The sequence below is a fragment of the Spodoptera frugiperda genome, chromosome 1 (genome assembly GCF_023101765.2).
Source record: "Spodoptera frugiperda isolate SF20-4 chromosome 1, AGI-APGP_CSIRO_Sfru_2.0, whole genome shotgun sequence".
NCBI lineage: Eukaryota > Metazoa > Arthropoda > Insecta > Lepidoptera > Noctuidae > Spodoptera > Spodoptera frugiperda.
Window position 1 is genome coordinate 7,175,477 of NC_064212.1, and position 13,288 is coordinate 7,188,764.

Sequence of the window (13,288 nt, forward strand, 5' to 3'; positions counted from 1 at the left end):
TCCCCCAATGTTACGCAGTAGTCTGTGCAGAGTACAAATTGCCTTCACGGCTCGGGTAACTAGGCGCAGAAATACTTTTCGAAACCCCACCGACGAACGACACTAGGGCGAGGCTGGCCACAACAACCCACAGACATGTGTACAGATTGGCAAAAAATGTATGTAATAAATATGAATGGATAAGGTTGTTAGTATCGCATTGCCAACTTTTGTTTCTTTATTTTAAATGATTAATAAAGCAACAAAAGAGTAAAGTAATATTGCAATATTATTTCTCGAGAGTACATTAGAGTACAAAATAAACGAATACGAGTATGTACTCGTAAAAACTCACACGAGTACATAGTAGTACTCGAGCAAATTATGTGTCAATAGAACGTTACCTAGGCGTTTTTCACATTGAAAATAAAGCAATACAAGTTGTTAGATAATGCGATACCAGCGAACCCAGTTAATCCATACTCTTTTTGCCAAGCTGTATGTCTATGGTTTAAGGCGTTAACAGACGCTCCTACAGATAGCAACGCAGCAATTACCACGACCTTGCTACAGACGTTCCGACTTTCAGGCATCCAACCGCCCGTTGCCTTTACCGCAGTTGGTTGGTATCGACGAGACGATGATAGTCGACCAGTATTAATGATAATTATGTCGGACCAACCGCTCCACACACGGTTTAATTTGTTCGTGGACGGACGGTCGGGTCCAACCAAATTGGAACGTCTGATAATGACTTTAGCTCAGCTGTTTATAGGTACCTACTTTGTGTATTTATAAATCAAATCATAGAAAAGGTAAAGGTAGGTACGATTGATATCGTTACCTAGAACTACGGTTGTTTCGAGGTTCTTTTACTATACTTAGTATTACTTAGTTTCTGTAAAAAAATTGCATTGCAACTGTTTATTGTACATATTTAAAAGCATCGACGTCATACCCTTCAAAGTATCAATAATGTCTCATCATCATTGCCATGGACATCATGATCATGATCACAGCAATGCCGACGAAATCGGCTTTCAGTATAACCTATATGAAAAAATTGATAAGGAAAATTTACAATGTTTAAATGAAACTATCGAAGGCTCTGGGAAAACTGTTTTCAAACCATGGGACAAAAGACTAGATACAACTCATGTAAGTGCTTCTTTTATTTGATATTTTGGAGGTTTAATCATAACTTCCCTTGATTACTCCCTTCCTAATTTTTTAGGGGATAGTTCATTAGTCGAGCAGACGGTTTTTTCGATGGTAAGCAATTGGTGTCGCACATAAACAAGTGCGTTGCCGGCTTTTTGGAGGTTTATATTTTTAATGTGAATTACTATGAAACTTGGTAATTATATTATGAAGATTAGATGACCATGCAATATGTCGGTACTTGGTCTGAAAGATCGCTGCTGCAACCTTGGGCTACCCACTAATTAAGATATTGAGTTTGGGCTCATTAGATATTACAAACATGCTTATCTTGATGATGAGGACATATTGATTTATGTATCCATTACAAATATATTACACCACTAAATCCATAACATCAATTTGCAAATCTTCTCATACCCAGGTATCCAATTCTATTTTAATTTACTTATAATATGCATCCTTAATTTTCAGTTTGTTGAAAGTGATGCTGATGAAGAATTATTATTTAATATACCATTCACAGGGAATGTCAAACTTAAAGGTATCAAAATATCAGCAGAAGATTCTGACTGTCATCCTGCAAAGTTACGATTGTGAGTATAACAAAATCTAATCTACCTAAAGAAATTTAGCATTTTCTGATAAGAAACTAATAAGTACTGTTTTTCAGATATAAGAATAAACCCAACATGACATTTGACGATGTGGCTCTAGAGCCTGATCAAATTTTTGAACTGCAGAAGGATAGTCAAGGCGTTTTGGAATATTGCCCCAAGTAAGAATACTTAGATAATATTGTTTCTCTAAAATCATAAGTATAATTATGATAATTATGATAACATTTTTATTTATTTTTTTAGAATTGTCACATTTTCATCGGTATCACATTTAACAATGCATTTCCCCTGCAACTTTGGTGCTGAAAATACGAAAATATATTATATTGGATTAAAGGGTGAATGGACTCCAGGGCATAGACACGGAGTAACTATTTGTACTTATGAAGCTAGACCTAATATTGATGACCATAAACTGAAGCAATTTGATTCTGTAACAAGACAAATTGAGTAAAAATATTAAATTATTTTATTAAGTTTCTTTGTATATTCATAATAATATTTTTTTCTTTGTTACCATAAATTACTTTGCTATGTATCTATACATATATTTCTCAACTGTGTTTCATAATTATTATCATCAAAGTAATATTTGTAGGGTCATATGCAAAATATAATATGATAATCATAAATTTTACTTACCTATTTAAATTGTATTCTTTCACTGAACTGTAGAACTAATTACTAATGCATTTAATAATGTACTAATATAAAATGTACACCTAATACTCTTCTCATCTATTTATACTATTTATCTTCCAGTAAGAGTAAGACTGTAAAATAAAATAAATAAGTAAGTACCTATTTAATATTAGTTTTATTTTGTTACACACATAACTTTGAATTTGTATTTAAAATATATTTTTATTGGACACTGTGTTGATATCAATTCATATTTTTTCATGAAGTAAGTAATTTATTTTCCGCAAAATAATAATTAAATATTTATAGGATATTATTAACGTTCTTTCTCTTAAATATGTCAGTCATTCCACCAAAAAATATAACTAAACCAATTTAAACGTTTCAAAGTAACTGTCGAAAATCGAAACCTTTATTTCTAAGTCAGTAAATCCTACACACACACACACAACTTCACGCCTTTTTATCCCCGAAGGGGTAGGCAGAGGTGCACATAACGGCACGTAATGCCGCTATACAATGTACACCCACTTTTCACCATTTGTGTTATAAGTTCCATGTAATAGGGGGTGAGCCTATTGCCATATCCTGGACACAATTCCAGACTCCGTGCTACTACTGAGAAATTTTCGAAAATCCGAAAAAAGCCCAGCAATACTTTGCCCGAATCGAACCCGAGACCTCTTGTTCGGCAGTCGCACTTGCGACCACTCGACCAATGAGGCAGGAAGTCAGTAAATCCCATAAATAATACAATTATTATTCAAGTTTTTCGTCACAAGAAAGCGATGTTGAGTAAGGAAAATTGAAAAAGACAGGAAACACTGATAAAATATGGCGGCAATGCACATGTACATGTTGCAGTGTATCATGTTTACAGTGCAACGGAAATAGATTTTCCAATATTTTATTTATTATGCAGATAGATGAAGTAGAAGAAAACATTTGATGTAGACAGCAATGTATATGGCGTAACAGCGGTATTAGAACCTAATGGTTTGGTACGTGATGATGGCAAGAGACCAGGGGCCTACTCCAATTGAACGAAAAACGAAGTTTCGTCCGAAACTGCGCAGATTGCATTTGCATTTCTACAATTCTATTTATTGCGAACTTTCGTGAACAAAAATAAACGAATGAAATGAAGACACATAAATAGGTTTTGATATGAAATTAAAAATAAAACGTTATTTCAAGTAATTCTATTAGTACCTAAATCAATAAAATCTACGGTCGAAGATTAACGAAACATCGGATTCGAGAACCGGAGTAGCCCCCCAGAAGGTATGTCGTTGCTGCCTTGGAATAGGGGTAGGCTTCTGATGTGGGACGCTACGTGTGTAGACACCCTTGCACCACCCCATATTTTAAGCACCGCTGCATGCGCTTGTGGTGGCCGCTTCCGCGACAGAGTACACTACTACCTCGGCATCTACTGTTTTGAGCCGTTTGGGGTTGAAACACATGGGCCATGGGGTCCCGGTGCACATACTGTTTTTAAAAGAGATTGCACGTAAGCTAATCGATTATAGACGTAACCAGTGAAAATATATGGTCAAACATTAATTGTTTATAATGATTTCTTTATAATACAATGAAAAAATGGAGTGCACAAAAAATGTTGGGTAAACATTGCAATTTATACCGGAAAATAACAAGATCTGTAAGTTTATAAATTTACTAGGAAGTTTATAAACTTTCGTAGGATTCTAAACGGGAGATAAATTGTAATATTTTACGTCTACATTTTCGTAAATTTATCAATTTCCGACGTCATATGATAAACTTACTGAACTCACTCGTAAAATAATAAGTAAGCAGTAACCATACGCTATTCGCGATCTGATTGGTTGACTGTCACGTGTCACTTCTCCTAGTATTAGTGTGTTTTATAAGAGTATTCCTGTAATTTTTTTTTATGTATAATTGGCCTACGTTTGGCCGCTATTTCGCCTGATGGTAAGTGATGATTGCATTAAGGCTGCACACGCGACGGAAGCTTAAAAAATGGAGTAAGTTCTCCTGTTTTTCCAACATTTCCCTTCACTGCTCGGCTCCTATTGATCGTAGCGTGATGAAAGGTATCCTATTTAATTAACACAAGTACGGTGCGGGCGGCGTTAGTAAACAAATGGTAAAAACACGAACTTAAAATATTGGAAGCAGAATATGCAAATACAAAATCCGAATAAATTTAATCATTTTATTATGTTTATTCGCAACTAGGACAATAATTAAGTATATTTACAACACTATTAACAAAGTGCTCTTGTTATTGTTAAGACTAAGTCTCAGTAGCCATTAGATGAATACAGAGACAAATATTGTTAGAATATGCAGGCAAACTTGTGAATCTATTAAAACTTTAAAATTCATACATAGATAAAACAATACGGTTTATACGACAGTGATTTGTGATAGGTATATTTGTTTGCGATAGTGGGTACTTTCTACATAATAGGTATATCTTTATGAACGAAATTAATTACTTACTTTAAATACTAAGACAGTTAAGTATAAATATATACTTGTATATATTTGGCAGTGTTATTATATGCTATCCATGTATCTTTTCTTTTCATGCATGGAAAGAAATACATCACAATATTTTCCCTAGAAATAAGATTTTTATTGAATCTCAAAGTTCGTAAATTTAATAGTCTCTTCATTGTCGGCGTCTTCCACGCACACCACGACGCCAGTTTGGTCTACGGTAGTAAGGCTGGCGCGACGGACGCGGTCGGCGGTAGGATGCATTTGGTACGGAGTTCAAATCTCCTATTGGTGTAGGCGCGCGAACTGAGCTCTTGCGAGCTACAGGCCAATCTCTCATACAAACAGCACATCTGTAAAAAGGTAAAGTCATAGAATTAATGTATGATATAGGTACCTAGCCTACTTACTTATACCTACTTTCTTAAATACTATCGTTGGCAAACAATGGTTTAATGTACAGAATGCAAAGGGGAAACAACAACTTCCCTACAGTTTCTTAGTATTCCTAGTTTATAATACCTACTTATAGATGTAAAATAATATGCATGATTATGAGTATAATAGCTTCCGTAACAATGAACCCGTTACATATTCACAAAGTTACATTATTCTTGCTCACCTGCTGACTTTAGAGACTAGATCAGCTTTCAATGTTTGCTGTTCGGGTTTCTCAAACATTCTGTAGTCATCTATGACGGAGAGCCAGTAAGAGATTGCAGTTGCAAAGTAGTTGCAGCGCCCGAGGCCGTTACATTCGATGAAGGGTCGCGCGCGGAATTGTCTCATGCATGATCCAGGAGATATAAGACTCTGTCCTGTTGCATCTGCACCGGCGGTGTGCTGTAAAATAAATATAAAAGTTACATAAATAAGTTAATAAAAAACTCTCGTTCTTCAAACTTCTCGTTTGAATATAATTTGTTTACGTCATTCGTAAGACAATAAATTGATCTATAAGATATGGATTATCATTTGAAGTAATATTAAATTGTATTCAGGTTGGAGTTATATGAGCAAAACTTTAATGTTGAGCGCCCTGAATAAAGGCGGTGATTTAAAAATTAGGTACCTGCCACTAAAAGTATTTGTGTTGATGTTGCACTCCAGAACGATATTAATTCCATTTTATACCCTGAATAATAAGGTATAATTATACCTAGTTTCATCGAAATCCAACCGTTTATTTACACTATTTATTTTTTCAATCTTTTCAATGTACAGAATTGGCCTTCTACAGATTTATTATATGTAAATATATGTATATAAATTTCTCACCATTAGGAAACTGTATCCTTGCCACAACTCACTCCAACCACTAGGACACTCTGGCACCAAATTGCTTTGACTGTGAATGGCAATAGTTCGTGTGGGAGCTTCGCATACCTGGCATCTGTAAAATAAAACAAGGTTTTTCATTCATTGTTTATCTCCTGTCAAAGTGACACCACACATAGTAGCGACCTAAGGTAAGCGCATCTTCACATATCCGCAACATATGCATCGTACGCATTCCGTATGAGGTCATCAGCAATACCATATGCGATGCGTACGATGTGAGCCTGTGGTCGCTTATCGCTATAGAACGCATTTATTTTTCTTTTCCACATTTTTTCTTTTGAATGTCTTCTGCGTTCATGAAGGAAGTAGGTAAAAAGAGGAGATGCCATAATGTGATTGTGCACTGTGACAAAACAAAACGGCCCTGCCTAATGATATTATAAGTAAAAAGGTGAACATAGGTTATAAGCGCTCAGAAAGTCGCACAATAGAAAGTGGTCTATTGGCATAGTTTTTATAGTATAGGACTGCATGTTGAAAAATAATGAGGGGTGTGGTTTGCAAAATCCTAGGTTTTCCGTATAGTGTCACGCATTATGTTAAAGTAAAATCCAGTTATGATACCTCCTCTTTGTATTGGCTACAGGGTTCATACGTCAGTCTTACCACTAGAATATCGATCGGATCGCCCTAAATAGCCAGTCGAGCCGTTTCAAAGATTGACTGGTTAGCCAAGATGCTGTGCGTATAGCACGAGTCACTTTGTTCCCCGCATTGGCTTTTCATATCCACGATTAAAGTTCTATATAGGTATAATATTTATTACACAGGCATACCTCGATATGTAATTTCCAACGTCCTTGGCTTGTATGGGTGTCATAGACATAGGCATAGGTTCAGGAGTCGATAACCAAAAACTATAATCTTCACGTTGAGCGAAATTGCAAATTTCATTAAAGTTACAGAACATGTAAGGCAGGGTCGAAAATTTGCGCAAACAACTTCCTGAGGCACCTGAAATAATAAGAAAAAAAATCATTATAAACCCAAGAAAAGCTTCTTTTTAACTTTAATATATCTATTTATTTTGTATGAGGTGGATACATTCTGAATTCTAAAACAAGAGAATTTTCGATTGAAAATTATGGTGCCCTTCGATATTGAATTATTAAATTAACAATAACATATATATATACCTTTATCAACCAAAATAAGATCATTATATAACAATATTTACATATTTAATCTGACGAGTAGGATTTAGGAAAATTTTTATAAATATAAAATCAAATGAGGATTTTTAAACTTTAAATTCAAAGCGTCTCAGTTAAGACGGAAATATTTGTCCACTTCTGGAGCTTTTATGTAGATGCGTGAACAACTTACTACTTGAAAGTAAGTGGTAGAACCACTATAGATATATGACATAATATATAATATAATATAATATAAGACAAGACAACTCACCCAAATCTTGTCCATGTGCTTTTCCGTTCGCTATAATGTGAATAAGAGAATATCCACTCCAAAGGGGTGATGTACCAGATGGGCACTGAGGAATCATTCTTTCTTGTGAATGAACTGCAAAATAAAATCCTCTAGATTTAGGCATCGGTTGTCTAGCTGGAGGTCCAGCAGCACCCGTAGCTCCACGGTACCCATCAAAGCCTCGTAATCCTTTTACACCTTTTAAACCTTCAGGTCCCATTAATCCAGGAGGTCCCATTTCTCCAGGATAGCCTGTGTCACCCTTTTCTCCTTTGCTTCCTGGAATACCGTTGCGGCCAATTTCTCCTGGCCTTCCGTCGCGACCAGGCTGCCCATCATACCCACGGGGGCCCATGTCTCCTCGCGGACCAGGAATGATTTCAGAAGCATCTAATAAATCTCCTGCATCACCTTTTACACCCTTAATTCCAGCAGGTCCAAATGGCCCTTCTTCTCCTTGATCACCCCTGAAACCCTTGGAACCTTGCGCACCTATAAACCCTGGCCGTCCGGGTATACCACCATCACCTAAATCTCCTTTTTGGCCTCGGACACCCTTAAAACCTTTATGACCGAAGTCTCCACGCGGTCCTTTGGGGCTGTAAGAGTCACCAATTTCTCCAGCGTCACCCTTAACACCACGTGCTCCGATGTTTCCTATTCCTCCTGGAGTTCCTGGTCGTCCAGAAATACCTCGCGGGCCTGGCGCTCCATCCATTCCTACCATTCCTTTTGGTCCTTCGAATATAACACCTGGAGGACCAGGTACACCATCAGGGCCATTGATACCATATTCACCTGGCTTACCTTTCTGGCCTCTATGACCTGGCCACCCCGGAAGACCATCAAAGCCAGGTTTTCCTTGTTCACCCCGTGGGGCATTTTCTGCGCGTATTCCAGGGAGACCTGGAGGTCCTTGGTCACCTGATAAACCCTTGTATCCCACCATACCAAACTCACCGGTTTGTCCTTGTTCACCGTCGTCCCCACGTTCACCCTTAATACCGAATAAACCGAATGGGCCGGGGTTACCTTTCTGACCTTTTTGACCTGGTAGACCATCCATTCCCATATCACCCACATCTCCATTGGTAGGAGGCACGTATGTTGTTATACCAATATCACCTCGTTCTCCTTTAGGTCCAGGTATACCAGGTGGTCCAGCTGGGCCGATATATCCTACTTCTCCAGGAATTCCATCCAAACCCATACGTCCAGGTCTACCATCTATACCCTGATCACCTTTCTGTCCAACAAGTCCAAAAGGCCCTTGATACCCTTGTTGACCCTTGAGACCAACATTTCCACGACGCCCTGGTCGACCAGGCATTCCCGGGTAACCTTTGTCACCATCATCCCCGATTATACCTTTATAACCAAAATCTCCGTTTTCACCTTTTCTGCCTCTTGTTCCGTAAGCACCTGGGTATCCAGTATTTCCTTTATCACCTTTTAAGCCTGGTGGGCCCGCAATATTTAGACCTGAAGTTCCAGAGTCGCCTCTTTCTCCTTTTGCCCCAGGGAACCCTGGTCTTCCATCAAGACCGTTGTAACCAGGCGACCCTACGTCACCTTTCATTCCTTTTGCGGCATTGTCACCACTTTCACCTTTTGGACCTGGCAATCCCCAGTCGCCTCTTCCTCCTTTGAACCCAGGTTTACCATCATAACCATCTAAACCTGGAGCACCGGCATCACCAGTTTCGCCTTTACGACCCCATGGTCCTTCCGGTCCTATATTTCCTGGTGTTCCGGTAACTCCTATGGAACCTGTGTCACCACGTTCTCCTTGACTTCCTGGATTTCCAACACTTCCAGCTAATCCTGGGAATCCGCTGAAACCCATGGGACCCTGCTCTCCATACATGCCACGAAGACCTGTAGGTCCAGTATTTCCTTTTACACCCTTATTACCGATTTTGCCATGTATTCCATGAATACCTTGTAAACCAGGCTCCCCAAACAATCCTTTACGTCCAGGCTGGCCAGGCTGGCCATTTAAGCCTGGAACACCTCGGATTTCGATTCCCTGTATTCCTTTTCTTCCCTAAAAAAACGTAAACATAAAGGTAATTTAACATTAACAAAAAACTAAAAAAAAAAAAAAACAATTACAATGAAAAACTTTTGATGCTGACTGTACTTTTAACAAACTGAGTTTGTGAGTACATATATCACTTATTTTATGATGCGGGGTGCATATTTTTTCTTCCATCGCATTAAAATACATAGTTAATGAACAACAACAATATTAGTCATATTTTATACTATTGTCAGTCTAGTCCAGTCCGAGAAGGTCAAATCATAGTCTGCTTAACTATGACTTTCTCTAAATAAGAGCAGTTTGGCCTGTTTTACGCCCAAATAGTGAAATACTACTAAATTTTAAGTTGTACTTAAATGTCATGTTATGTCTGTCCTTTTACAAAAACAAAATAAGTGATAGACCTATTCTTGAGAGCGCTTTTTTGAGTGGTGTTTGAGTATTTGAACATCAGGCTTATGTTTTAACAGTTAAGTATTAACACACAGTGGACCACGGAATAAGGATAGTGACAAATGTATTGGACTCTACCGTCACTTCATGGCACAATATTTTTTAAATTAGTAGCATGCTCAAATGGTTTCAGTACCTATAGCATTACTTGTAGCTCAAAATTGTTGAAAACAATAAACGAATTACCTTTGATTTTTTAAATGAGTAGCTTATGTATTGTTGATTAACTTTATTTTTTTTATTAGTGGCCATTGAGATAGCTCAGTGTTAGAGGCTATCTCATTTCCCCGTATTTTGGATAAACAAAACGGTACATTTTAAATCGTGTGACCAATAAAAAATGTGATTTGATTTCTGATTTCTCTATTGTATAAAGGCATTTTTACCTGAGGTCCTGGTGGTCCTGCGGGGCCAACATCTCCCGGTGGACCTTGCTGTCCTTTATTTCCTGTAACTCCATATCTTCCTTGCATACCCGGGTAGCCTGCGTCACCATCATCTCCTCTTTCTCCAGCGACTCCATCATAACCCTTTTCGCCAGCTATAATGGCTAATCCGGCGTCACCTCGATTTCCCTTCTTTCCTTTATTTCCAAATTCACCCTTGGGCCCAGCAGGACCTGGGTTCCCGGATAATCCATAAGGCCCAATATCACCTTTTCTTCCGACGAATCCTTTAAAACCCTTCAAACCCTGAATAGATCTACCAGGTGGACCTTGGTCACCATGTATACCAGGCATACCATCATATCCCAAGTCACCTCTTTCTCCTTTCAATCCCTTAATACCTGTGAAAGTTACAAGTTTGAAATAAATAAAGAGTTTTATCCCTTTAGGTACATCTTCATTACGTACCTATATTTATAAACTTAATTTTAAAAACTGTCACAAAATTAGGTTTTTTGCTATTCCAATTCAACTCAAAAGCAATATTGTGTAGTTTTTGAATTCCCGGGTAAGTAGGTCTTCGGGAAATAACCACGTATGGTAACAACAATATACTTACATCCACTTTTCCCCCAGTAGCGTATTCAATCATTACTAAAACATTGCAAGACAATTCTCACACACGTTCAAGACCTAACGTACTGATTTGGTACTTTATTTCAAAATAACTTAGGTATAATGGTATAATTTAGTTTTCTGAACCTGTACTATAACACAAAATTTAGCTACCTTTAATACCAGGCAGTCCGGGTAAACCTTTCGAGCCCTTGGAATTGATTCCATGGGCAAGTGATTCACCGATTTCTCCTTTAATACCATCTTCTCCTGGTTCACCTGTTTCCCCTCTGCAATATTAACAAAACGGTCATGTTTCGAAAAAATAATGGTTCTGCAGCCGTTAATTTAAAATACTTATTTCTGTGTAATAATTAATTGTCTTTTGCCTTTATAATTCTGTAAGCATTAATTTAATAAAAAAATCTAGTTACTTAAATCCTGCTTCTCCTTTTTGTCCCATAAGGAACTGAATTGGGATTGAGCCTGGCCGACCCGGCCGTCCTGGGTATCCGTCGCGTCCTCTGGTACCATTTCTACCAGGTCTACCTGGGAACCCATCGTCACCCATTCGACCCTTTGTTCCCTTTAAACCTGCATCTCCTCTATACCCTGGCCAACCCGCATCACCTGGATTTCCAGGTGCACCGATGAAACCTGACATAAAAAATATATCTTGTAAAATAATCTTGGTACAATACTCATTAAGAAAGTGATATTATGTTGGTATAATTTCATTATTATTAAACGATGTCACAGCACGGACTTCTTAGATTGTAACGAAATAAAGGTTGTTAATTATAGTTAATATATTATACGTACCTCGGTCACCAATGCGGCCTGGGTCTGCCTTGATAAGATCTTGAGGAGGTAATATAACACGTCCTATCGGTCCTTTTGGTCCTTGAGGTCCAGCTCCACCGGCAATACCCTTGTTTCCTTTTGGTCCCTTTGGTCCCTTTAGTCCGTCTCGTCCAGGAAAACCTTTATATCCTTTACGCCCAGATGGGCCTTCAGGTCCTGGATAGCCTTTACGACCAGGTGTACCATCATCTCCTCTTTTTCCCTTTGGTCCATCTAAGCCTATGGAGATAGAGAGGTGTTATATTATGCAATACTTATAAGCAAATAAAATAAGTAACTATTTATGCAACACTTATAAGTTATAACTAAATTAATGTTACGAATAAATATTTAAATACAAGCATTTTGTGCCACAACACGGCAAAATCTAAGAAGGTAACAATTATTGTGCAAGTCGTCTTCTATCTATCGCATTTCACCTTTATTGAGGATAAAAATGTATCAAAATATGTACCTGATTTGCAAAACGGACAATCATCACCACGTTCTCCTTTTGGTCCGGGGTACCCTGGGCGACCAGGTGTGCCTGGATCACCAACGATACCAGGTGATCCAGGAGGTCCTTCTTCACCTGGAGGTCCAACACCATGAATTCCTGTTCCTGGATATCCTTGTGGTCCCTGGTCACCTTGATCACCACGATCTCCTCTTAGGCCAGGTATTCCATCCAAACCTGGTACTCCATCTTCGCCATCAGGACCAATTACTTTTGCACCTTTAAAACCTTTAGGTCCAGTAAGTCCGGGTGCACCTGGGAAACCTGCGGGCCCAGGGAATCCAGGATATCCCTTAAATCCCACATTTCCTGGTTCTCCTTTCATAGATATGCCGGGGATTCCTGGCCTGCCTGGAGTTCCTTTGATTCCAGGGAATCCGGGAGGTCCCAAAATACCAGGTAATCCCCGAGCCCCATCTAAGCCTGGAGCTCCAGGAGGGCCAAGAATACCTTCAGGGCCTTGAGGTCCTTGAGGCCCTTGTGTTGGTGGGACATCTAACCGTTCATCGTAAATTCCAGGTTCTCCAGAAGGACCTTGTGGACCAGGGTTGCCTGGCATTCCATCTTCACCTCTTTCTCCATTCCATCCGTCTGCACCGTCTTGTCCTGCATATCCTGGTGCACCTTTGTCACCTTTGGGACCTGCACTACCTACGCGACCTTGGTGACCAACCTTTCCTCTAGGACCTTGTTGACCTTGTTCACCTTTATATCCTTGTGGACCGTCAAGACCGTATGGTCCCTGATTGGAAAAATAAATATAATA

The 13,288-nt window shown here is 38.6% G+C and overlaps 2 protein-coding genes across 2 annotated transcripts in view; one reads left to right on the forward strand and one right to left on the reverse strand.

The window, feature by feature from the left end:
- The first annotated feature begins 746 nt into the window (after nt 1-746).
- LOC118273217 (PITH domain-containing protein CG6153) lies at nt 747-2,569 on the forward strand. The gene is made up of 4 exons (XM_035590075.2): nt 747-1,137; nt 1,615-1,736; nt 1,814-1,918; nt 2,004-2,569. The coding sequence occupies exons 1-4, from the start codon at nt 955-957 to the stop codon at nt 2,212-2,214; spliced, it is 621 nt and encodes a 206-aa protein (XP_035445968.2). The 5' UTR covers nt 747-954; the 3' UTR covers nt 2,215-2,569.
- Nucleotides 2,570-4,591: 2,022 nt separating this feature from the next.
- LOC118273020 (collagen alpha-1(IV) chain) overlaps nt 4,592-13,288 on the reverse strand; it is a 29,080-nt gene continuing 20,383 nt past the window's right edge. Inside the window, exons 6-15 of the mRNA XM_035589757.2 lie at nt 12,481-13,264; nt 11,985-12,245; nt 11,597-11,819; nt 11,337-11,452; nt 10,548-10,948; nt 7,644-9,711; nt 7,013-7,190; nt 6,174-6,288; nt 5,518-5,738; nt 4,592-5,248 (exon numbers count right to left, since the gene is read on the reverse strand). Coding sequence (XP_035445650.2) covers nt 5,068-5,248; nt 5,518-5,738; nt 6,174-6,288; nt 7,013-7,190; nt 7,644-9,711; nt 10,548-10,948; nt 11,337-11,452; nt 11,597-11,819; nt 11,985-12,245; nt 12,481-13,264 — 4,548 coding nt within the window. The 3' untranslated portion in view covers nt 4,592-5,067. The remainder of the gene's footprint in view (nt 5,249-5,517; nt 5,739-6,173; nt 6,289-7,012; nt 7,191-7,643; nt 9,712-10,547; nt 10,949-11,336; nt 11,453-11,596; nt 11,820-11,984; nt 12,246-12,480; nt 13,265-13,288) is intronic.